General features: G+C 50.4%; 1 protein-coding gene across 3 annotated transcripts in view; it reads left to right on the top strand.

The window, feature by feature from the left end:
* The window catches only part of PHF2 (PHD finger protein 2), an 84,989-nt gene extending 69,149 nt beyond the window's left edge, over positions 1-15,840 (top strand). For 2 of the 3 annotated variants that reach the window (XM_065642612.1, XM_065642613.1), the window contains 5 exons: positions 6,790-7,067; positions 9,259-9,354; positions 10,285-10,394; positions 11,587-11,848; positions 14,963-15,840. In XM_065642612.1, coding sequence (XP_065498684.1) covers positions 6,790-7,067; positions 9,259-9,354; positions 10,285-10,394; positions 11,587-11,848; positions 14,963-15,051 — 835 coding nt within the window. In that variant the 3' untranslated portion in view covers positions 15,052-15,840. The remainder of the gene's footprint in view (positions 1-6,789; positions 7,068-9,258; positions 9,355-10,284; positions 10,395-11,586; positions 11,849-14,962) is intronic. The other variant, XM_065642614.1, reaches the window with a different exon arrangement.
* Positions 15,841-26,249: the final 10,409 nt, after the last annotated feature.

Here is a 26,249-nt window from a genome sequence, read left to right as displayed (position 1 = left end):
TCTTCTGGTTCAACCTTCCTCCATTTATCAGGCAATTGTCTCTTTCAGAGCTTAGGTGGTTGCTCAAGATTAAAGCAGATCTAAATATAGGCTGGCTTCATGCAGGGTACGTCAGCTGTGAGGTACCGGGCAGCTCTGAGGGGCAGGCTTGCCTTTGTGCATCAATATTTAGAGTTTATGGCTGGTTGCAGCACAGTGACGTGGATTGTCTCTGTGCTGGGCAGAGCTGTGTGTATTCTCTGTTCATTCTTAACGGGGGTGAAAAAAACCAACGATTTTAAAATCAAGTAACACGGTCACTACATATCCTTAAAAAAACTTATCTTGACCAGCCTGCTATTTCTAGGGAAGAGATCTAATCTCCATTTAGTCCTGTTTTTCCTCTGTTATTGCCTTCCCCCTAGCAAGGAGTGGTTGATCTGAACAGCTGACCACCTCCTGTGATTGCAGGGGGAGTGGGGAGAGGTACCAACGTGTCTGCAGCTCCCAGGAGACATTATATTCTTTTGTTGTCTGAGCTCAAGTGGGTCCGTGGTTCTATATTTTTCTGATCTCTTGAGGTTTGGCCCTGACTCTGCAACTGCTGCTCAAAAGAAATAATCACATTGGCACTTGTCTATTTGGCTGTTCCTGTGAATTCCTTTTCATTCTGTGTTACGGTGCATAATGGAACTAGTGTTTATGTCAAATTTACACTGACATTTTGGCAGGTAATTAGACATGTAGCTTGGTTAGGTAAGTGTATCTAACTCTTGGAATGAAGTTGCCAGTGTAGTATGACCACCATACTTGAAGTTTGGTAAAAGAAAATTTGTCAACAGTTGTAAGAATTAAAAGAAATCTGTCTTGGCCTTGTTTACACTGCTAACCATTCCATATATAACATGTTTTGCTGCCTGCTTACAATGTGCAGAAGTGCAGGGGTAAGGAGAAAAACAGGTTAAAGAAATGAGAGTTTCTCTTCCTTGCTCGGGAGGTGTGTTTTGCTGTCTGCAAGGGGTTAAAAGTGCCACCGGGTCATGGAGCAGGACTCAGGCCTGTCATTTCCCCTCCCTTCAGCCTGGGCTCTCTACCTAGTGTATTTGTAGACTTTGTGGTTTCTGAAATCAAAGTCGCAAACGCAGCCACATAACTAAACTCCGCACGAATTACCACACTGTGTGTGGCAGTTCAGGAGGAATGTGTCATTTCAGTTTTGGCTCTTGTATAAACAATTAGGCTTTGGCAGTGTGTGTTGCAGATTGATTGAAAAAAGCTCCTGATAAATGAAATTACTATGTTTCATTTCGTAATTATGCTAGGCTTTTTAAATAGCCATAACATGCTTTTTTTCTAAAAAATTGAAGAAACATGATATGCAAACACACTGTGTCGCAACATAATGCCAATGTGGTCGTGTCTGACTCTCAAGGACAATTTCCATCTTTCTCTACTTGTAAGGCAGATAAAGGGTAGACATATGTATGCATTTATGTGTAGACATATATATATACAGTGGATACTGCACATAGCAGGAGTGCAATTAGGTCTCCGTGGAATCTCCTTCGCTCACACAGCGGTTTTGTCGATGAGACCAGCTCTGAAGTGGGACATGTGGAGCCCTGTCAGACAAAGCTGCTGCACCCCAGCAGGAACTTAGGAATCAGGTCAGGGCTTTTTGTGATAATGACCTTATCTGAATTGTGGGGAACTTTATTCTGTAAAATACCAGACTGTCATTCACAGCTGACCCAAAAGAAAGCCCTGATGGCATTGTCTAGATTGCTCTAGAGAGCTGCATCTCCTGTACTTGTGGCAATGGTGGTGAAATGGGAAGAGATGATGAGACAGAGGTCCTGCAGAAAGGCTGCCATAAATGTGGGAACAGTCTGAAAGAATCAAAATGGAATAAGGAAAAAACCTTGGAGGGGACCGGTAGTCATGTGATCTTGAGCTGAGCAAAATTATTTGCTGTTTCCAGGTCTGATTCAAAAATAGAAGGAAATACTGGTTTTATACTTGAAATTATTTGAGTTCCATAGTTTTATACAACCGTGACTTCTCAAAAATATTGATAAGTCATTACTGTCTTGGCTCCACTTCTTCTTTGTGGTTCATTTGCATTTGGCCACAGGTAGAGTGAGCAGAAATGCAGAAATTACAGAGAAATACTGTCACCAAGAGAGGATGGTGATGTATTGCCTTCCCCTTACGTGCACAACTGTATTTCAGTGGTTCTCATCTGAGGTATTCCAGAGTAACAGCAGTTGGAAGGGACCTTGGGAAGTCACCTGGAGCAGCCACCTGCTCACAGCACAGACAGATGTAAAGTGTGACCCGGTTGTTCGGGGCATGACCCTGGTGAGTTTTAAAGGTATGCAGGGGTGGAGACTCCGCAGCCTCTCTGATTCTATGATTCTATCTGCTCGGCCACCCTCAGTGTGTGACTTTCCTTTGCCCTCATCTATTTTTTCCCCTAATCTGAAGATGAGATTGGGTGATAGCTATTCAGAGGCGAGGTGAGACTTTAGTGAGTTTGCTGTCCTTCATGTCCCTCTCACCCTTCAGTGCCTCCAGCTGTCTGTGTAGGCAGCGTGGAGAATGGGGAGAAAGCCACCCCTCAATGAGTAATATTTTGCTGAAATTAGTAAACTGAATTTCTGAATATAAGGATATAGGTGAACGGCTCAGTAATTGCTTATGAAAGGAAGGAGATGATCTGCCTAGAGATGCTGGACCCTCAGATGATGGCAGTAGTAGAACTGGTTGTGAAAAGCGAAGCATCGACTCCCTGCATCATGTCGTCTCCTAACTTCAGGGTGTTGGGATCGTTCCTGTGCCAGAGGGCGCAGAGGCCAGCCTCAACTGAGGAGGTAAAACCTCTGTCTGTCTGTTTGGAATTGTATGTATTCTTGTCACGATAACGGCTCTCTGCCTGTTGCAGCCTGCTCTGGAATGTGCTGTCATGGAAAGGATGCTCGTGTCAAGTCTAGGAAGGTAACACGGGCAATGTGAAAGCTCCAAAACGTAGCTGAAGGGATGATGAAGGTACTACTTGCTATTTGGGGACACTGAGGTCCCAAGGCTTAAACCCAACAGAACAAATGGTTCCAGAGAGCACTGCATGGAGAGCACAAAGCCATCTGAGCCATACAGACCAGTGTCTTCTTCCTCGGGTTCTCACTGAGATCATAGAATCATAGAATGTCCTGAGTTGGAAGGGACCCACAAGGATAATAAGAGAAATAAGAGTCCAGCTCCTGTCCCTGTGTACGACAACCCCAGAATTCACACGAGTTGCCCTTCCCTGCTCCTCGTCACACTGTCCCAGCCAACGCCGCAGGCTGCTCAGACCCGAGGGAGATTTTACTTGCGATGAGTTTTAACAGCAGTTTTTCCCTTCCGTTATGGTGCTTCTCTCTATTAATAACGTGAAGATGTGCAGCCAGTTTCAGGAGCAGCAGCAGAGCGGCAGTTGCTGGTGTTGACGATGCTTGTGGCTCGTTAGCAGGGTTGTGAGCTCTGGCTGTGGGTACAGGCCTGGCCTGTTGGTCTCCGCTCAGTGGGAGCTGGGCCTGGTGACCTTGGGCTCGTCCCCCACAGCCCAGCCCCATGGGTCGCTCAGGTGGCACCAGGCCATGCCCTGTTGGCCATTGAGCGGTGGTTTCGCCTGTGCACCAAGCTGCGGCTGCACCCAGGTTTATCGCATGGTGCTGATGTTGCAGGGGAAGCTGGTGGTTCCAGTGAGGATCTTGTTCAGTTCCTGTGCTCTACGCAGCTGAAAATCACCAGATGCTTGCTAGGTGGCAAACCGTTATTGCAGCAAACTCACCGCTCCATCATGTGTCCTTGTCTTTACGAGAGTAAAAGCAAACAATAAAATCCCAAAAAGGGCGGCTGTGCAAGATGCTGAGGACAGGCTTTTTAGAAAGGTGTGTTACAACAGGACAAGGGGTGATGGTTTTAAACTAAAGGAGGGAGATTCAGGCTGGACATGAGGAAGGAATTGTTGCCCCTGAGGGTGGTGAGAGTCTGGCCCAGGTTGGCCAGAGAGGTGGTGGATGAACCATCCCTGGAGACATCCCAGGCCAGGCTGGACGGGGCTCTGAGCAACCTGAGCTGGTGCAGATGTCCCTGCTCAGGGCAGGGGGGGCACTGGGGGAGCTGGGAAGGTCCCTTCAACCCAAACTGTTCTGCGATTCTATGCTGAAGTGGACCCCGCTGCAAAAGGCACAAACATCTACTGGTCAGTTTGTTAAAGTGTCCTTGTCTCTGTTCATCCACACCATCATTTTTAGCTTGATGGGAGGAGGGCACGCTGTCGGCTTTGCAGTGCAACGGCAGGACCTGTGCCATTGCCAGGTGCCACCTCGCAGGGTGTTGGAAGGGCCCATGCCAGCTGCTGGGAGGGGACAGGAGCTCTCTGGCTGCTTTGCTCCTGCTCTCGCCCTCATTTTAAATGTTTTTTAAGTCATAGCTGTAGCTCACAGATAGTTTACTTACATAAGTGTTTTGGGTTTTTTTTTTAAATCATTGCTGAAGCTACAGAATGGGGATATGGACTTCCAGAGCTTAGAAATTGCTTCCTGATTCTTCTTTAATTTTATTTGGCTTAGAAAGCTGAAATACTTCTAGTGGAAGTACACGCGAGCACATGCCCTAATGAGAAACACTTTGCCCCGAGTGCAGCTCTGTCTCTTGGAGACATTTCAGCCACACATTCAGGTTGTGGTTTGACTCTTAGAGCCACTGGTTTTGATCAGATTCCACAATTTATTTGTTAAAGCGTGTGTTGCTTAAGGCAGTTCCTCTCTGATTTGCCCATTTAGTGGTCAGCGCTTGATGGTCTGTTTGCAGTGTTTTGAGAGTCCCGTGCTTGCAAAAATGGTTGGGGAAAAAAAATTGAGAGAAAATATGTTAATTTCTTATAGATGCTACAAAATATGCCTTTGACAGGAAGAAGGCTTAAGGCATCTGGCATAGTAATGAAGGAGTTAAAATGTCTCTTTCCTAAATAAGTTTTTCAATGTTCTTCTATTCATTGAGTTGCTAGCTGCTAACACCAGTCTTAACTCATTTTCAGGATTATTTGCAAATGCAATTAGTGGAGGAGTTAAAATGTCTTTTTCCTAAATAAGTTTTTCAATGTTCTTCTCTTCATTGAGTTGCTAGCTGCTAACACCAGTCTTAACTCATTTTCAGGATTATTTATAAATGCAATTAGTGCCCAGAAACTCCCGTTATGTTTTAGACGTTACTCTGTCCGGAGTCCTGTAATGGTTTAAAGTGGATTAAATTAAGACCAAATAAGAAAAAACAATGCAGTACTGCTAATTTACCTAGGAAATGCTGTGTGTTAGTGGCTTCTATTGCATCACTGTGAAAAAAAAGTCATTACCACAGCAAGTTTTTTTTTGCGTTTCACTATTTGCCCAAACTCCAAAGTCCTGGAAATATTTGATGGTGTGTTGTGCCTGTTGCAGAATTAATATCTGGCGTTCTCTGATGAAGTTATCATTCTTCTGTGTTGTGGGAAGCATGTTTCCCACCTTGCTAAGTGTACATGCCAGTCAGAATTTACACATCATTTCACCTCAGCCTACTCTGTAGAAATGTATTTCTGCAGTAGCTGTGCTGTGCCAGTTGACAACTAGCAATAAAATGTCAAAAAACAGGTTCAATGAGATGCAAGGTTTCTTCCCACCCTGGAGTCCACGCCTCCAGTCCGTATCTCTCCGGCATCTCCCATAATCGATCCATCCCACATCCACAGCAGGGAACCCTCCCAATGTGCTGCAGAATCCTCTGGAATTCCTCGTGCCCTACAAGTTGCACTTCCAGCAGATCACAGAATCCCAGACTAGTTGAGTTGAAGGGACCTCTGTAGATCCCCCAGCCCAACCCCTGCTCACGCAAGGTCACCAGAGCAGATCACACAGGTCGGTCCAGGCGGGTTTGAATGTCTCAGAGAAGGAGACTCCACACCCGCTCTGGGCAGCCTGGTCCAGGCTCTGGCACCTCCCAGCAAAGAAGTTTCTCCTCATGTTCAGATGGACCATCCTGTGTTTCAGTCTGCCCATTTCTCCTCACCCTGGCGTTGGGCACCACTGAACAGAGTCTGGTCCATCCTCTGGACACCCACCCTGGAGATATTTATCAGCATTGATGAGATCCCCTCTCAGCTTCACTTCTCCAGGCTGAACAGACTCAACTCTCTCAGTCTCTTGTCACAAGAAAGAGGCTCGAATCCCCTCATTGTCTTTGTAGCTCTCCACGGGACTCCCTCCAGTAGTTCCTCATCCTTCTTAAACTGGAGATGCTGGGGTGGTGGCAGTCCCCAGTGAGAGCTGTGGCCTGTGACCATGAGCTTCCTTCCAGTTATTGCAATTCTTCCTCCACTTGCTTGGCAGTGTGTAGCAGAAGCCCACCATGACATCCCCCTCCAACGCTGACCCAGAAGTCCTCAGAGTCGGTAGGAGAAACACTGTGTTGCTGGGAATGCTGTGATGGGCTTTGGAGAGTCCCCTGACCCCTGTCCTCACCCGCCAGCAACAGCAGTCCCCAGGGAGCTGCACACCATGTGCCCAGCCACCTGGCGCACAGCGTCCCGACTTCTGGGGCAGCAACCCCACACCTAATGTGCCGTGTGCCATATTGCTCTTAGCATATAAAGAACCAGCTGCTCAAAGGACAGCCGTCAGGAAATCTCTTCTAGCAACACCGTGCAGTCAAAGGAGTTGACTGCTTGAGCGGGGTTTGTGTTTTTCTGGAGTTGCTAACAACTCTCGTGTTTTCCATGTTTCCCTGCAGTCAGCCACCTGCCTCCCCCAGCACGCAAGAAGCGATCCAGGGCATGCTGTCCATGGCAAACCTCCAGTCCTCAGAGTCCTGCCTCCAGACGTCGTGGGGTACCAACCAGGCAAAGAATAACTCCATCTCCACACAGAACTCTAAAAAAACAGGTGGCAGCAGCAACAAAAATGCCGGCAAGCGGTTACTAAAGAAAAGCACAAAGAACAGCATTGACATCGAAGATTACGATGAAGATCAGGACCACTTAGATGCCTGTTTTAAAGATTCAGATTATGGTAAGTACAAACGAAGCAGTGATTGTGTGCCTGGGTATACATTTACATATTTGTGAATGTTTGCAAGTACCCGCTCTGTTTCTCATTATACGCTTGCTCACTTGCTGTCACGGTGAAGTTTACCGGGTATTTTGGTAAGGAGGATTGCAAATAACAAAAGGTCTGCACAGCAAAATGAAGCACTGACTACAGAGCCGGTGGTGATACGGTCATCCAGGTAGATGGTATTTGAGGCATGTCATAATCAGAAGATCTTAAGAAGCATGGAAGGCCAGTAAAAATGCAGCAGTCAGCCAACAAAAAGGAAACTGTCCCAAAAATGTGTGTCAGGTACTGGTACTTATGACAGAAATGTCCTTGTCTGCATTATAGCAATAAAATATCTAGCTGAGTAAGAAGTTGAATTTGTACTTGGATCCAGGGTTATTTTGACTGTGGGCAGAGAATGCAAGCATCTGAAGAAGAAATGGGCATGGAGCTAGTTTGCACCAGTTATATCAGCTCTGCCATAATAACCAGCAGGAGCGTTTTTAAATACAAGAAGTGAGGAAATGAAGAAAAGTAATCATGCGAAGACTGATAGGTCCTGGAAAGCCTGAAGCCCCAAAGAGAGGTCAAGGTTTATGCTGCGTAACAGGAGAGTCTATGTGTGTGTTTAAATCTCCCTGACAAGCAAGGCCATCAGAAATCATTGGTTATGACTGGAAAAGTGGAGTGTGTGTTTTCACATGACTGACAGAGATGCCAAGGCAAAACGGAGACGCTGTGATGAGCTGCAGAAGGCTGCCCAGCTGTTCAGAGTGCGCTGCATGCATTTGCTCATTCTGTGTCTGTGCTGCCAGCAAATGAAGAGTCTTTGTTGTGAGCAGGCTCGGTGTCCAGAGGCTGTTTGTGCCACATCTGATCAGCAGAGTTCTAGTGTCAATGGCCAAATGCCACAGTAATCATAGAATCATTTTGGTTGGAAGAACCCTCAAGATCATCGAGTCCAACCATGACCTAACTTGGGCACTACCCCATGTCCCTGAGAACCTCATCTCCATCTGTCCAACCCCTCCAGGGATGGTGACTCCAGCACTGCCCTGGGCAGCCTGTTCCAATGCCCCACAGCCCTTTGGGGAAGAAATTGTTCCCCAGATCCAACCTCAACCTCCCCTGGCGCAACTTGGGGCCATTTCCTCTGGTCCTGGCGCTGGTTCCTTGGGAGCAGAGCCTGGCCTGCCCTGGCTCCAAGCTCCTTTCAGGCAGTTCAGAGATCAGAAGGTCTCCCCTCAGCTCCTGTTCTCCAGCTGAACCCCCAGCTCCCTCAGCCGCTCCCATCACACTTGTGCTCCAGCCCCTTCCCCAGCTCCGTTCCCTTCTCTCAACTCGCTCCAGCACCTCAAGGTCTTTCTTGGCATGAGGGGCCCAAAACTGCCCCCAGGATTCGTGGTTTGGCCTCCCCAGTGCCCAGCACAGGGATGGTCACTGCCCTGGGCCTGCTGGCCACACCAGTGCTGGTACCAGCCAGGATGCTGGTGGACTTTTTGGCCACTTGGGCACACACTGGCTCAACATCATCAGTAATGTCACAAATGGCAACTGGCAAGATAATCAAACACATGTGAGAAAACATATAGAAACTTCATGGTAAAGGCTGGGTCAAAATTTAGGCAGTTAAGTTGGTGTTTATCCCAGAGGTTTGTGAAGGATCTTTTGGTAGAATGGTTCATGTTCATCTTTTGGATATTCTGAGTCAAGGAAAGCAGTTTTCCAGGTCTGTATGAACAGCACTGTGTCATTTCTCTCTACCCGCATGTTCAGGAGCCATAGGGGCCAGGAAGGTGCGGTGCTGCGTGAAGTCCTTAGTGATGGGTCTTCAGCACCAATCTAGCTTGGGATAAGGAAACCCGTTTGTGTCTGTTCTGGCTGTGCTGCTGCTCCACAGCCGGAAGGAAAACTGATTTTTCCTGTGTATGCTAAAAGTAACTTGTCACAGTTTAATGACAGCAGGCTCCCAAGTGTAGTGTGTGGAGGACAGCCAGGAGAAAGTCCCCTGAATGCTGCAGCTGTGTCACCTTTCAGTGGTACCACTGAGGGACGTTGCTATTCCAGCTGTGACACCACCACACCTCTACAGAGCACGTGGGCCTCTGTGCAGAGCAACAGCTCTTTCCTACAGTGAAACTATTGCCTTTCTTTCCTCCTGTAGTTTACCCTTCCCTCGAATCAGATGAAGATAATCCGGTATTCAAATCCCGATCAAAGAAAAGGAAAAGCTCAGATGATGCCCCTTACAGTCCAACAGGTAAGTCCATATGGTCTGTGCTGCCCAGATCTGGGCCAGGTCGTGCAGCTTCCTGAAAACACAGCCATTTTTCAAGGAGCGTGGCAACTGTGAGACCACAAATAGCAATTTCTTTATCATGTGAAGGATTAGTTATTCCTTTCCAGCACTGGGAAGTGATATCATGCGCTGGGGCTCACCCCGAGCAGTGTCAACCTTCCTCCGTCAATCAATTGGCAGGAAAAAGTCACTCCTGGGTGGGTTGTTGGCTTATTTTCCTTCACACTCTTGGTGACAGAACAATTGGTGGCCACCTTACCAGTGGTATAAGAGTGAAACCCCAGACAACAGAGTAGCCATGGCTTTTATTTTAGGTGCTGACTGTGAAAGAGTAATGAGAGAGGGTGTGGGAATAGTCTCCTCCAGGTTCAGCCGAAGCTGGTGGGCTGCAAGGGTGGTTTTGTTGCAGCCCACCAGGGGCAGTGACAGGCCAGGGTGTCCTTAGACCACTTGGATGTGGCCCGCTGACAGGGGAGTCTCTGCAGCTTGCTGTGTGTGTGACAAGCAGCCCGTGTCCCTCAGCTGGTGTCATGGCTTGTCCACCCCCAGCTGATGGGACAGTTAACACCATCCGTTTGGAAATGATGCTGGAGTCGCTCCTATCTGTAGTGTCAGCAGAAACCTCCTGTGGCTTTGGCTTCAGGAACTGCAGCTGCCAGGGAAGCTGCTCAGCTGTGACACATCTTTATTGGCAGCTTCTCCCCAGGCCACTGTCACTGGAGGCTGTTGACACCTTTTGCTGTCACATGCATCCCAGGGAAGGCAGGGCAGAGGCTGCAGCATCCCTGGCCCTCCCTGCTCCGGAGGGCAGAGCCTCACTGCCCCATGTGCCGTTGTGCTGCTCACACGGGCACGTTCTACACCTCTCACCTGCATCTGATTTCCTTGTAGCACGAGTGGGCCCCTCGGTGCCTCGACAAGACAGACCGGTGCGAGAGGGCACGAGAGTCGCCTCCATTGAAACTGGACTCGCCGCTGCTGCCGCCAAGTTGTCACAGCAGGTGAGGTTGCTTGGGAAGCCATAGCTGTCATGAAATGAAAGCCCTGTCCCCTCGCAGCAGAGTTGTGCCCAAACAGCAGCGCAGTGCCAGTCCTCCTCAGTGTTTGGTCATGCCAGTGACACAAGGCTCAGCAGTGTCAGGGGATAGAAATGGGAGGAAAGTCCTACAGTGTCCGCAGCATATCTGGCAGCGCCGCAGCGCAGAGGTGTATGGGAAGCGTAGAGAAGTACGAGTGAACAAGCAGAGCTGCCAGGCTGCCCCAAAGGAGAGTGCATGAACCACGGATTGATGAGTCTTTGAGAATGTGACTGCTGTGATTGCTTTGTTTGTGGAAATCGGCTGCTGGGAAGCGTCAGGATTTACTTCCACAGATTGGGTGAACTGTGCATAACTATGGGTCAGTTTAGCAAAGATATTGAGGCACTTGGGGTGTTGATAATTGTCTGGTCTCCGAAGAGGTCAGATAGATGCTAAGTGCTAGTGTACATAGGCCCCACAAATGCAACACCATGAGGCGTGAAGGTGACACAGTCTGCTGGAGCAAGGTTGGTGAGACACCTTGGCCAGTCGCTGGAGATGCAGGTTTTGGTGGCATTGGGCTTCTGTGATGTGTGCAGTTGAGTAGAAGAACTCTAAGGTTGGTAGCAGGATTCATCAAGAAGCAGACTGAAGGTAGGTGAGGGAAACAGGATGGTGACAGATCACTGCTCTCATGAGACGTGTGTGTAAGTGCAGTTACAGGTCGAGAGATAATGCGTGTGCCCTAGCAGGAAGCAGAGTCTGTGAATCGGTGGGATGTTTAATATCCTCCATGCTGTTGTGAAAGCATATGAAGATACCTGAAGATAGGAGGTGCCAGTTTTTGTGGAACATCGAAAACTTTGTTCATGCCAAACCACGCTGGTCTCCCAGGGCAGGGTTCTGGCTGGCTCCCGCTCGCCACGGTGTACGCAGAGTTACCAAACCAGGAGGTTCTGCACAAAGTGCAAACATAGCTGCAAGAAAGGCAAACATGTGCGTGCAGCAGAGAGAGCTGTGAGCGAGGTGGTATTGGAACAGACCGTGAGCAGTGTGTACATGGCAAGCTTCATGGGTTTTCATTGTATCAGGACCCTAAGCAACGCCGCTGGCCCTTGCCGTAGCTAAAGGTCTTCTGGGGATTAATCTGAGCTTCATGTTTGTCATTTTAAAGGAGGAACAAAAAGGCAAGAAGAAAAAAAATACCAAAAAGAAGCTGTCAACCAACAACGCGAACAAAGCGGGTCAGGAAGGCAGCTCGCCAGAGCCGAAGCTGGAGTCACATGCCAGCAGCCTCACAGATCACGAGTACACCGCAGGGGCCAGCACCTTTGGGGTCGCCCAGCCTAACAGAGGATCACAGCCAATGGCACCCGGTGTTTTCCTTACACAGAGGAGACCCTCATCATCCTCGCAGAACAATGCCTCCGCCAAAGGTACCAGGAAACGCCTGGGGTTATGGTGTAGGAATGGGGAAGGGTGAATTGGTCGTGTAATCTGTGCCTTTTGCAGGGCCCTCACGTGTTGTGTGTGTCGTGGGTATGTAGAAGTGTGTCGGCAGATCAGTTCTGGTCAGAGATGGGGCCCATGGTCTTGGCTGTCTTGGTGCCGTGGGCCCAAATATGTGTTTGTTACTGGGCTGTTTGTTGTGGGGTGTGAGGCATCCCATGCTAGGATGTGCTCCTGAGCATGCGCTGGGGCTCTGGAGGAACACCTGCAGTGGTCACATCACAGTCCAGCCTGTCTGGTGAAGCCTTGTCCAGGGGAAGATGCATCTGCGATGGCTGTTCTGCCCAGGGCTAGGTCAGACTCTGCTGTGGCGGGTGGTGTTTGTCCAGAAGTGCTGTGCTGACGTGTACCTGAGGACACCCCATCCAGCGAGCATAGGGCAGTGCAAATCTGCAAACCTTGCTCGAGAGTTGGCACAAGAAAGTGAAGGAACATCAGACCTCGGGAGTAACACAGCTACACAGCCAAAGCCAAGAGAGAGGAAGAGGCCGCTTGTCTGCTGTAGGGAAAGCGTTACAAAGCTGAGGCTGTCCTGGAGTCTGGGCCAGGACCTCCTATTCTCTGCTAGAACTTTGCTCAGAAAGCATGACAGAGGCAGGTGTGTGGGACAGGCACCGTGTAGTGTGAAGATTAAGAGAGGCCCTGATGTAAAAAGTGAGGCAACATGTCAGGTGTTTCCTGCATTCCTCTGCATTTCAGTGGAGCAAATTAGAGGTGATGCACAGTGTCCTGCCAAACAGTAAAACACCAGAGAAGCTTGAATGGGCCATAGAGGACTCTGTGGTAGGCACTAGGTCCTGCCAGGAGCTGCCAACATCTGTGGCTGTCTACAGAACCAGAGTGGAATGAAGGTATTTGCCTGGAATTGTATGTTTGTGGTGGAATGGTGGTATTAGTGAAAGAGGTCCAAATCAGTGGATGATGTGAAGGGACGTGCTGAATGGAGCTGAACCCTAGTCTGGCCGGTGAGCTGGGCGGCCCAGTCAGGGCATTGTGAAGTGCCTGACCCGGCACGCGGGTCACACCTTGCCTGTGGTGTAGCCCAGGCCTCAAAGAAGGGACGGAGCCGTGTGCCAGGAAAGTGAGCGGCTGACCTCGCAGGGAGCAGAGCACTTTCAGGGCCTCCTGTGCAGGGTCTTGGGACAGCTGGAGGCACCAAGGGGACTTTAGGGCATCTCTCTGCACAGAGCGCAGGAGAGTCCTGAGCCTGGGGTCTACCAGTTTGTGCGTCACTGTGAGTTAAGGGACTGTGGAAGGAGATGGTGGGATGAAGCAGAATTAGGGAGCTCTAGGACCTCCTCAGGGAAGGTCTCTCAGTCCTAAAGAGTGAGGCAAAAGGATGAGAAATGAGGAAAGTTCCCATGGAAAGTGTCACCCACACTGACATGGTCTTTAAGGCTGGGGCACTTAATGCAGATGGGAAAGGTGGTGAGGAGCTGAGTCCCTGCAGGTGTTGCACAAGAGCGCACCAGTGGCAGCACAATGGGAAGAGCGGAGGCTGTGTGGGTTTGTGTTGTGCCCGGGTGAACCGGGGAGTTCTTGGCCATAAGGAGGGAGCTGGCGAGCGCTGGGGCAGCGAGCCGCTGCGGCAGCTGCACCGGTGCCGGGACCAGGACACAGGGAGCACAGACCTCGCTGAACTGCACAGCTCATGAGCCCACACCTGCGCTTGTGATGGCTGTGTCCTCTCATCGGTGTGGGGACAGGGAAGGTTGTCCACTTTGGGCGTGTTGTGGTGACTCAGTGCTAACCTGATCTGTGGAAAGTGGGGGGGGGGGGGTGCGTGTGTGTGTGCGTCTTTTCAGTGTCCTTCTGGCGAGGCTGGATGTGGGTGATCTCTCTAGAGCTGGGGGAAGAGAGTGCAAGAAGAAACATGGAGTTGTGATGGTTCGTGGGTTGGTCTCAGTGTGGTGGGCAAGGGCCCAGGCATCCTCAGGTCAGTGCATGGCCCAGGACACATGGTGGCGTGTGAGCTCAGCATCCCCGTGGCACAGGCTGCCCTTAGGGGATAGCAGAGACATGCCCAGAGAGCCCTGGGCTGTCCAGGTGTGTGGTGAGGGCAGGAGCTGTGACAGCCTGCCGGGCGTGGGGAGCTGTGGGGTTTGTCAGTGGCCAGTTGAACATGAGCCACCAGTGTCCCTGGAGCCAAGAGGGCCCCGTGTCCTGGTGCATCCAGCACAGCGCGGCCAGCCGGGCAGGGAGGGGATTGTCCCGCTCTGCTCTGCGCTGGGGCGGCCTCACCTGGAGCATCCACTGTGTGCAGGGCTGGGGACACAGGGAAAAAGGAGATAAAGCTGCTGGAGAGTGCCCAGAGGAGGCTGCGAAGCTGGTGAAGGTTTGGAGGGGAAGCCATGTGAGGAGCGGCTGAAGCCCCTGGGTTTGTTCAGCTGGAGCAGAGCAGACTGAGGGCAGAGCTCATGGGGCTGCAGCTTCAGCAGGGGAGCAGGAGGGGCAGGGCTGAGCTCTTCTCTCTGTGACAGGGACAGACCTCAGGGAATGGCAGGAACATGTGCCGGGGAGGGGCAGTTGGACATGAGGAAAAGGTTCTTCACCCAGAGGTGCTGGACACTGGAACAGGCTCCCCAGGGAGGTGTCACGGCCCCAACCTGACAGCGTTCAAGAAGAGACTGGACAACGTCCTCAGACACACGGGGTGACCTGTGGGGTTGTCCTGTGCAGGGACAGGAGCTGGACTCAATGATCCTTGTGTGTCCCTTCCAGCTCAGGACATTCTGTGATTCAGTGTGTGTCTGTGTGTGGCTGTCAGGGTTGGTGAGGGCACAGGGAGCAGGGCTGGCACTGCAGAGGCAGGAGGAGCCCCAGCAGAAAACAGGGATGAGCTGAGCCTCCATGAGCTGGGTGTGCTGCCGGGGACGTGTCCTGGGTGCCGGTGAGCGCTGGGTTTTGTCAGAGGCTGCGCTCCCCCCACGCTGGGCGGAGTGGGAGGGGTTCTGGAGGATGGAGGCGGCCAACACGGGGCCGTTCTGGGTGCGGTGCGTGGCGGGAGCAGGTCCTCACCCCACCCCTCACTCTCCTTCCAGGGAAGCGCACGAAGAAGGGCATGGCCACGGCCAAGCAGCGCCTCGGCAAGATCCTGAAGATCCACCGGAACGGGAAGCTGCTGCTCTAGCGGCGGGGCCGCGGGCTCTGGGCCACCACCACAATAATCCCTTTAACTTTCAGCGGTCGGAGTGTACAGAATCCTGCTATAAATATTTTTTAATATAGATGTCCTTTCTCAGAGTGCTGAGAGTGACTAGCCGCAAAAAGTTACTACTAATCCTGGTCACGGAGGAGCACGCTGGTCACCCTGGCCCGCGGCCGCAGCCCCGGGGGCCGGGGCTGGGCCGGGGCTGTGGGGCGTTGGGTGCATTTCTCAGGCAGCCCCCGTCGCCCCGTGTAGCTGCGTTTCCCTTTTCCTAGAATGTAGCTTGTACATAGCTTTTGGAATAACCACCGCCGGGTTTTTATAAGGGGAAAGTCTCTCGGGGGCGCCGCTCGCCGGTACCAGCTCTTTGCGTAACTTCTTGTACGAGGGAGGGAGACAAGTTATTTTACTAGCACCTTGTGGAGTGTTTCCGTGTTTTGTGACGATGTAATTTATTAATGTTTGTAGCTTTTTATATTTGTACATTTCTTATGGGCTTTGTTTATATACACACATTACCGGGGTGCGGCGCCCGCGGGGAACCAGAACCACCCGCGGCCGTGGGCGAGGGCCACAGGGCAGCCCGGCTGGGGCGTCGCACCAGCTTTTTTTATTATGATTATTAGTATTATTATTTTTTCGCAACATGTACATTTCTAACAAAGTTTATTGTGGCTATCTATCTATGACGGTGTTTTATTTACCGATTCATATCAAATGCTCTTGTATCGAGTTCACAAAATCTAAGTAAACCTAGAGCAAAGTTTAAAAAAAGGAAAAAAGAAAAAAAAAAAAGAAAGCAAAGTAAACTATTTCAGGTTTTGTACACAACTGCCTGGGCCTGGCCTTTTTGTGGGGTCGGTGAGGGGCAGCAGGTGGGCTCAGCGGGGAGCAGGAGCAGCCGTGCGCCCCTGGGGTCCCTCCGGCTGGGTGGGAGGAGCGGACAGGGACCGGCAGTGGGCAGGGCAGGGCAGCAGCCCAGCACGGTGCTCTGCCCTGTTCTGCCTGCTCCTCAGCAGGGACAGGCAGCTGGGAGGCTCCTCTGCCCCTTTACAAGCACAACCAGCACGCCATCTGCTACCCAAACCCCTTACCGAGACCTCTGCTTGCTGTAGCACCACGAGAAGCCCTGGGTAATTTGGCACAGCCTTGAGTGTCCTGGTAAGACACTCCGTGGTCCACCCAGATGTGTCTGCCCATGGCACTGCTCTTGCCATCCACCTCCCTTGGACAAGCACACAGACTCCTTCCCCTCTGCTTCCTTCCTCCATCTGGGAGGTACCAGGTGCTACAGGCTGTCCCCTTCTTTTCGCTCATCGAAACATCAGCTATCTCACCATTGACTTTGAGCCATTTCTCCAGATTGACCCTCCTGTCTCTGGGGCCATTCTCCAAATGCCTCTTGGTTGTCACGAGAACCTGAACATGGTACCCATAGACACGTGCAACTGCTGCTGCCCTTGGCCACATCATGCTGGCAGTGACATGAGCCAACTCCAACCTGCACAGAGTCATCCCTCACCCCTTCTGGCAGCCCCATCAGGCTCGAGGGGAGCGTTGCAGAATCCTCTGCCCGGAGGTAAGCATGACGTGGCCTCAAACCCCAATCATGTCATACTCGTCTGCTAGACGGCAATGACATGATGGCATAATATGGAGCTTTTCACTGGTCACATCTCTTCAGACAGGTTGCCTTTGGATGAAGCTTCGTTGTAAGTAATTCCTTAAGAAAGACAGGTGGCCAGGCGAGCTGCTGAGGGATTGCTTCCTTTCTGAGAGGCTTTGCCTCTGAAATACCTACACCCTGTGTCTGTCCTGGGTCTCTGATGCACATCAGGCAAATGCAAAGGCTGTGTCTGCTCAGGAGAGGTGGGTGCCAGGTATTATGTGCAGTACAAGGCATTGCAAAACTCATCTCAGTTGAATGTTGTCACCTTCCGAAGCAGGCAGCCAGTGGTGGCGCGTGGTCAGTGGATGATGACGGTGTTTCCCAAGGGAAGGCTCTGAGAACCCATTTGGATTGAGGGATCGGAAGGAAAGTTGAGAAGTTCCTTTCAGCCTTTCAGGGTAAGCTTGATCTACATGGGCCCAGGGAGTTCCTGTGGGGAACAGGGCACCAGGCCCTGGGTGGAGGTATCAGAAGGGGCAGCGGTTTGACCCGCTCTACTGCCTTCCAGCAGACAACTTACTAAAATGGTGGCCATTAGCTCCTTCCAATGTCACAGGCCAAAGGGTTGTGCTTGGATAGACAGCGCTTCCCATGAAGCAAGCTCCCAATCCTGTCTAGTTCCCACCTTTACTCGGGAATTCCCTACAAGAGTGGGGAAACCACTGCCAGGAGGGATGTGTCCCATCCACATCCCCCCTTCCCACTCCTGCCTGCGTTTTCCCACCAAACTTCTCACATTAACTCGCTCACCTTGTCCATCCAGATCCAAAAAAAGATGTTTCGTTGCCCTGTTGGAAAGGTGTTTTGGCTCGTGGCAACCTCCACCAAGTGCCGGAGCAGGTGGGTGTCCACATGAATACGGTGTGGAGCAGGAGTACGATGTTTGCTGGCTGCAGACCTCACCTTGGCTTGGACACTGGCAGAACCGCAGCAGCATGACCAGCATCTCTCAGACCATGTGGGGTGTGCACTGCTGAGCAGGTGAACGGTTTCTTTGGTAGACGTTGCTTTCCTAATTTTGCTGTGCAGCCCTGTTCCTGACACTCTTATGTGTTTGGAATAAGACTTTAAGCTCCATCAGGGATGGTCAGTGATGTGTTATGTATAGAGACTCTTATGTACAAAGCCCAAAAGAATATGCAAGTGACCTGAAACGTGTGGCACGGGCCAGGTTATGTGGCTGTGTTCTCTTGAAGTCACACTTTGAAGCAGGCTGGGTGTGATGTTCCCTCAGGGCTACGGTAGAGCATAGATGGAGAAGCAGCTGCGCCCACAGCTGCTGGGGGTTTGGCTCTTCTCACATTCCTGTCCAGCATCCCACAGTGCTGAGACCATGAGACGGACAAACCCCACCAAGCATGTGACATCTGTAAACACGTGCTGACCTTGTTACTCTGCCCGAATGACAGACAGGACAGTCGTGCTAACACATCGCTCGCTTTGGTAGGCCATGTCAGCGCATTGTCCTGCAGACACACATCGCTCGGATGTCCCCTCTGGCTTCCAACTGACCGGAGATCCCTGGATGTAGGTGAGATTTTGGGGTTGGTTTTGCACTATGTCCTCACAGCCGTTTTGGCCTGGAGGTGGGGTGGCTGGTGGTCATAGCAGGCGTTCGCCAGCTGGGGGAGTTCACAGTTCAGAAACCATCACAGCTTAGAAAGTAGGAGCTGTTGTAATTAAATGCCCAGCACCTCCTAAGGCTTGGTGAGATGTATGGCCTCTGTTCCCAGGTTTATTATAGTGCAGTTGAGGATGCCCTGGGACTCATCCCAGTGCACAGCTACCAGCAGCCTGAGGAGGCCACTGCAGGTCCTCCGGTCCGTGCAGAAAACATGACAGCGTGTAGCTGCTGCAGTGCAAAGGGGGCAGAGCACTAGAAAAAGGGTACAGAGCTGCAGCTCTCATCCAGCGACAAGAGGTGACAGTCGCTGCTCCAACTCCCCTTTGTGATAGCCCAGCACCGGCATGGGATGATACAGCCTGGAACCCGACTGTCCCCAGCGCCAGGCTCAGCCAGGAGGATCCAGGCTTTTGCAAAATCCCATTTGGACACCTATAGAAAGCTTTCCAAAGCATTTCTTACCCTTCCTTATCCATAGCCAGTAGTGACGTTTGAGGCCAGTGCTACAAACATCCTTCAGATGCTGCTTCTCGAGCATTTCCATGGCGACATTTCAGGAAGAACCGCCTTGTGGGCCTCTTGGGTTGCTAGGGGCTTCTTGCCATTCTCCTCATGGTTTGTCTTGGCTTTTTCAGCATCTCCCCAGGAAGAACATTTAAGGGCTTGTTGCGAATCAGTCCTCAGTCCGTGATTCCATCCAGGCATTTCAAATCTCTTGCCTGTTTCCTGAATTGTTATTGCTTCCTTTGCCTGCACTGATTTTGCCCTTCCTCAGGCCCCCAAAACAGCCCGTGTCTTTCAGCCATGAGCTCGTGCACCAATTGACAAGGTGTGTAGCTCAATCCTGGTACTCACTACACATGGCTGGTAGAAGTGTAACAGTGTCTTTGTCACTACAGATGAGCTGCTGACCCTGTGCTCTTAACTCCATTTCCAGGCAACTCCTCCACCCCTTCTTGGACAAGCTCCAGAGGGCTCTGCATTTGACAAGTTCTTATCCTACGCAAATGTAATATGAAAACTAGAGCATAGACAGGAAAATGGAGGGGCCAGCCCAGCTGACCCCTGGCTGGCTCGGTGCTTCCCATCGGCACAGCCACCTCGTGCTGGCGGCAGAGACTAAGGGCACCTGGCACCATTCCGGTCTCGCTCCAGCTCCTCGGCAGGGCTCTCCAGCAGGCCTCCCAGCCAGCATGAGTGAAAGCTGTCTGGGTGCCAATGAGATAGAAAAGCCACTTTTTTTTTTTTCTTTACAATATCTTGCGTTGAAAATACAGCCTGTACAATTGCAGTTGGAGTGCGATACCTCTGGCAGCCCGTGGACTGTCCCAGCTCCTCTGCCTTCCTGCTGTGCTTGGCAAATGCTGCCCCAAACCTCTGCTCCAGCTGTGCAGAGATCCTGCTGCTTTATTGTAGAACTACAGAATGGTTTGCGTTTTGAACCTTCAAAGCTCCCCCAGTGCCACCCCTGCCCTGAGCTGGGACATCTTCACCAGCTCAGGTTGCTCAGAACCCCGTCCAGCCTGGCCTGGGATGTCTCCAGGGATGCTTCTGCACCTTACATTTTACTTTTACAGTGACTGGCAACTGGAAATTCATGAATCTACTGCTCAACATACAAAGGATGCCGTTGCCAGAGAGGTATTTTCTGTACATGTGTGCAGAAAGGCTGTTGGCTGCTCCTGGTAAACGATTACTAACATTTGGTTTTCTACTGTTTCTGTCTTTAAACTGACAAGAATCACTCAAAAATGGACATCTGGCACAGCTACACGTTAGTGTTGCAGACCCAACGTTCATCCTTCATCTCTGCTCAGGGCAGATTCTGCACTGCAGAGAGCGTGTTTGTTACTTAAAACAGTGGCACGGTGCCATCCTGCACCGCCGTTCTTTCCATTAACATCTGTCGTGGATTTGGAGCACCCACCCTGCAGAATTCACAGCATTTGTGTAAACAGTTTTGAAGTTGTTCTCTGTATATGAGAGAAAGTCTGCTTCTCTTCTTCTCTTAAAAGTGTAATAATTATAATTAATTAGATTTCCTTCTGTTTCCAGTCTGCTGGGAAGATGCACTTTGAGGCCCACTTTTAGGTCACTCTTCTGTCAAACTGTACATACTTCTTTTCCCCAACTAACTGTATTTACTAAACATTCAGCTCCATGGGACACTTCTCAGAGAAGACACAAGGAGCTGGAGCTGCCAGCCAGGGCTGGGCTCGCTCCTGGCTCCCCCTTCACACGCTGTAGGCGTTCGCAGACCACGAGTCTTCCTCTCACCTTCGACTCCAGCAAATCAATAATTAGCAGTCACTTCAGTGACAAGGAGACGCATCTTAAAAGGCTTCGTGTTTACGCTACTCTGTCATTTACTGCTTAAAAAGCTTTTTTTGGCAGCCCAAGGAGAACACGATGCACCCTTCCTTCCGGAGGTCACCAGGGCATCTTTGGCTCAGCTCCTCACCCCAGTCCCGTGCTCATCGCTCATTTCTCACCGTTGGCTGGGACGGACCAGTAGCCACCGTGGGCCAGACCCCTGCTGGGACCGCAGCTCGTTCGCAGACGTTGCTTCGTGATCACACAAAACCTGCCGTCACTTCACCAGGACTCCGCACGTGGGCCGCGCACCTCTGTGAGGACCACGCGAGTGTGCAGGGCCTGTTCGCGGTGACGGTTCAGTCAGGGAGGCAGAACAAAGTCTGTGTGTTGGTTTCTTTGACGTAACAGGAGGACTTTTAGCACAAGGCCATTGCGTAGTCCCTCCCACACACCTTCATTCTTGGTCCATTTTGCACTACGGGGAACATCTGTCTCAGAGAGGATTTATTTTCCTCACATTTGTGATGTGCAACAAGTGGCCTTTTCTCAGGAACCTCTTCCTCCAAACAGAATGTGCAGCGCTGCGCAGCACGTGAAGGTGGGACGCTTCGTGCAGGTGAGGTGCGCCGGGGCAGGAGACTGGGCAAATAATGCGAGCACGGCTCCTCGCACAGCGTCCAGACTTTGCCTTGGTGAATGGACGGTAATAATTTAACTGGTTTTCTCCTGCAACACCACAGCATTTTATTTAACCTAGGTGTGCCAGTGGCCGTAACGTGCAGGGATAATGTCATCCAGTGACGCATGAGCAGAATGCTGGAGCGGTCCTTAACACAACAGTGAAAGAGATGGTATAGGAATGTCATGGGAGCTATTAGATATATTAAGTGCCTCTCTCTGTGCACAGCCAGGGAGGGCTTTCTTCAAGCTGATAAACTCATAGGTAAACCATTCAACATATAGTGGCATCATTTTTCTTACTGCACCTCCAGTTTACCAGCCTGAGATCAGTAATGACTTTTCTCTCTCGAGCAAGCTCTATCCTGAGGAATTACAGCTGGATTAAGAGACTGCTGCCTGACAACAACCCGTGGCGAAGAGAATGAGAAAATGCTGGATGGAGCAGCTCTGCTTTGAGACAGTGCCATAGCCATCTGACGGCTCCAACCAACCTCAGCTTGCAGGGACACCGTCTCTCGCCCATCTCTGGGGAGTAACCTCCCTCCACGGTCAGTGCAGGTCCATCCCCCCGGTCAGGCTCAGGCTCCGGTGCCCAACGTGGGGCAGGGGGTGGGAGGGTGTCGCTGCCCTGCCGGGCTCCCGCACCGCAGGCTCAGCCCGGGCTGGGCGCTGGAAGCTGATGATGTTCCCAGGCTGGCCAGTGTCTTGCTGTGGTAGTTCAGAGGAATCGCTTCTGCCTGTTTTGCCAGTAAGTGGCCTTTCTGTCTCCCACCCCCCTGGACAGAGAACCCTAAAGCCCGTGATGAGTGACACAGCTTCATCCTTTAGCTGCTTAGGTGGTTAAGATCGTGCTGGTAATGACTGATCTGATTCTGTTACTGCAGTGCCCGATGTGCCAGATCTGTACAGTCCTACACCCCTGTCTCATGCAGGTCTTGGCCATGAGGGCTGGATGGCCACCAGTGTGTTTTATCTAACTCCTTGCACTTGCTGGCAGCAGAAACTCTCCTGCACTGGCCATTTTTTTCACTTTCTTTGCTGAACTCAGCAGTTCCAGCCACATAGCCACTTTATTTTATTGCTGTCATAAAATACATTTGGTGGGTTGGTTTGGAAAACAAACACCTCTGCAGAATATGGAATATCAGATGCACCAGTTCAGAGGAGGTAGAAAGGGAAGAAGGGGTGAATGTTTCCTAGCAGCATTTATGTATAAATTTATTGGAGAAGACCATAAAGTAGGACATAGAACAAGTCATACAATAAAAACGTCCACTAATGCCCTATGGTCTGCATGTCCCTTGATCAAGGTTAGAGACTGTAACAGCTCCTTTCAACATATTTTCTTAATTCAAGCTCACCAGCCTTGTTACTTTGCCTCAAAATGCACAAACCTTTAACTTCTCTCAAGGGATAACATGAAACTCGCTCTGAGAATGAAATATTAATTAGAGTAAGGAATCTGACCCTACGCCCGTCACTGTGTGGCCTGGAGGAAGCCAGAGGAAGCCAGACGCGCTCCAGACCCAAAGTGCTCCCTTTGTCTGGGCCTTTTGTTCCCCACATTCCACCGGTTCTGCCCTGTCACAGCTGATAACAGCTCCCCAGCCCACTGAAAGAAAACTGTCACAGCTAAGTGTACCTTGCCCGCTTACACAGAATATAAGCTATTAACGAGCTTGTTATCTTGAGCAGGTTTTACACAAATTGTTCCCTGTCCGGCATTTGGCATAAGCAGCGATGACAACCTTTTGACAGATGCTAGTGAGAAGAGAATAAAGATGCTGTGGCCTCAGACCGTCTGCAGGGATTAAACCTTCATCACATTTGGTGAGTTTTCTGCTCTTGAGACAAAGGAAACTTTTCTTTTTCTCTAGCTACACACCTCGGTTTCTCCAAGACACTGTTTCATTGCCAGACACTTTCATTGTAGCTTGTCTACCACAGAGCCATTTGAAAACGACTGTAAATTGACTTTTTGCCCCCCTAACATCCAGACAAATTTAATCCACATTGCTCATTAATGCTTTTCTTAATCTCCTGCTTGACCCAGGGCTGTTTCAGGAAGGTTCTGGTTCCTGCTTAGGCCACCAGCTTCCAGCATTGGCCAAAGCCATCACTAGCCACGGAAGTCCAAGGAAAAAGCAACTCTGCTTTGTATGTGTGGCCTTCAGAATCACAGCTTTTCACATGCTTCTGACCTATGTGCAACGGGGCAAAAACCAATCCATTGAAATGACAGGAGAAGCTCCACTGTCAAGTCACCCTTCACATTCACTCCCCAACGTACTGTAAACTCTCAGCGTTGTGAACTATTGCCACGACGTTGCTGAAGATTTCCACCAACCTCCGTGGGCTTCGTGTCGGGGAAGATGCCGGCCATGGGGTTCCTGCTCTCCGTTCACCACGCATCTCCCCACACAACAGGGAGAATCTCAGGAGTTATCCAGCTGGTACCCGAGTGCTAATGGCACCGATAGCGACTCATGTTGATCTTATTCATCCTTGTGACAGAGAAGTTCTTCTTAGTTACAGGCATTCCCACAACGCTCTGGAGAACACCCACATAAATTGGAAGGGCCCAGTGCCATCACCCCAGGGGACTAACCTTCCACCATGTGTAAGGAGAGGAGAGAGATACAAAGCAAGCACCTAAAAATCTCACATGTAATAGATGGTGTGCTGCCTGTTCTAATACGTAATTCACAAAAATTCGGCAAAAATCTTTCCCACCCTTTCTATTATGAAGAGCCCAGTATGTTGAGAACATCCAAACAGACCTTTCAGAGGGACACAACCACCCCTGTGACTGTCACAGGAATGTTACTATATGTACAGAAGGAAGCTTGCAAGAAAGAAAAAGAAAAGAAAAAAAAAAAGGCAGATTCCCTGGGAAAAGCCAACAAAAGGACATTCACAGAGTTGTTGTCTGCAGAATGGGACCATAAGGTGAGAGACCGGGTTGGTTATGGGCTGAGACTGGGTATGTGAGGAAGGGCAGGTTTTCAGCTTGTCAGAGGTAAATTATCCCGTTACATATGGTGAAATTTCTGGGAATGGAGGGTGTTGGAACACTGCGAGGTCTGACAAAGAGTCAGGGGCCTCCGCCAGTTCTCCTGGCAGGCCAGAGCTATTGAGCTACGAGCACCGAGGAGACCCGAGAGACAGCAGGAAGGATGACATTTATCCTAATAATTCAGCGTACCTGAAAATACAGCTTGTTCCTCTGAGCACGTTCCTTGCTATGCAGAATATCAAGTCACCTATAACAAAAGCAAATGAGCAAGTAAATCAGAAGTCCTCATTATTTTGGTGCTCAGAGTTAAAAAGAGCAGACTCTTTAGTTTCTACAGATTTTTCTTTTACCGTCAAAAGAAACTCCCAGTTTGTGTAGTGGTGTTGATGCTGTGGTTCTGTACAGCACTTGCTGCAAAACCTTCCACTGGTCTCTCAGCAATCCACTGAGGAACACAGATGACTGTTGATGAACACCACAGTTACTCTCCCCCATCCCCTCCACTTTGGCAAGGCTGGATAACCTGTAACTCACACTAGACGGCAAGACAGCTGTACCCTTCCTAGACCATTTCTGACCTCCCTCATCTGTCATTTTTATTCAAAAGCAACACCAGTTCAACCATTACCCAACAGGAGCCCCATGAAATACATCCCTGAGTTTGAACAATCTTGGTTTGCTAAATGAGGAGCAGGGGGAGAAATAAATCTGTAGAACTTGGGCAGGAAGTGGTTTTTTTATTCATGCTTACCTTGCACTAGACAAAAAGGCTGGAGAACAGTTAGCATGCCTCTTTGTGTGTCTGCACAGGGATATCCTTGGGTTTTGGAGGACTGACTATGGGTTTCCAGCTGTTCTTGGCAGGGATTTTTGTCCTGGTACGGGCAGAGTATGGCACTGCAACTGCTGCCATCAGGGCCGCTGCTGGAGGGGGACTGCCACCGACATCACAGCTGACACCAACGTCACAGCCGCCACCAACCTCCCTTTCCTGCAGCTGTGCCTCCCCGAAAAGGTACGTACATTGGTTGTATATCTATAGCTTGTGTTCTTTGCAGCAGCATTTTCCGGCAATAGAGGGAAGAAGGAGCAAGGAGGATCACAGAACCATAGAATAGTTTGGGTTGGAAGGGACGTTCAAAGGTCATCTAGTCCAACCCCCTCTACGATGAGCAGGGACATCTTCAATGTTCAGTATAACTGCACACCAAGGAGGAAGAAACCCACAGAAGCTATCTCATTAAAGTAATGAGATGGTGGTGGCCTCCACTCTCTTAAGTGGAGGCCACGTTCTCCTACATCGCCACAAATGGCGTGCACCCACCAGCACACAAGAATGGCCTGTAAACCTCAGGCAATAGAGCCCTTTCAGATGGTTGAGCTGCCCCATGCGTACAAGGAGGAGCATGATAAATATTAATACAAGACTAAATGTACAGGTAAGGACTGTGTAAGGAGCAGAGCTTCCACCTCACCCTGTGTGATCAGCACGATGCTCCCCAGGAAATTCCCACCCAACCACCACCTCCATCCATTAGCGTGCTGCAGCCCGGCCCACGCCGTCACCTTCGCTGATGTCCCCGATGTCCCTGCAGTGTGCGACGCCACCGGGAACACCCCTGCAGAGAAAGCAGCATGAGGTATGTTCCGCATGTTACCAACAGATCCTCTGGTAGTTCATTACTTGTGCACAATTCCATCCACGTTAAATACTGCAAATATATAAAAACTGTCCCACCACAACCTCACAAACCTCTGAAATGGATATGTCTCATGGTGTCGCCAGGTCAACAAACTGATCCTGAATTTCTTTTTAAAAAAATACGTTATTTGCCAGCAGTGCACTCTATGCTTCATAATACATTGTCCTACAC

Source organism: Caloenas nicobarica, chromosome 11 (genome assembly GCF_036013445.1).
Source record: "Caloenas nicobarica isolate bCalNic1 chromosome 11, bCalNic1.hap1, whole genome shotgun sequence".
NCBI classification, from domain to species: Eukaryota; Metazoa; Chordata; class Aves; order Columbiformes; family Columbidae; genus Caloenas; species Caloenas nicobarica.
Note: the sequence above shows the minus strand (reverse complement) of the source record. Positions and strands in the feature narration are given on the sequence as shown.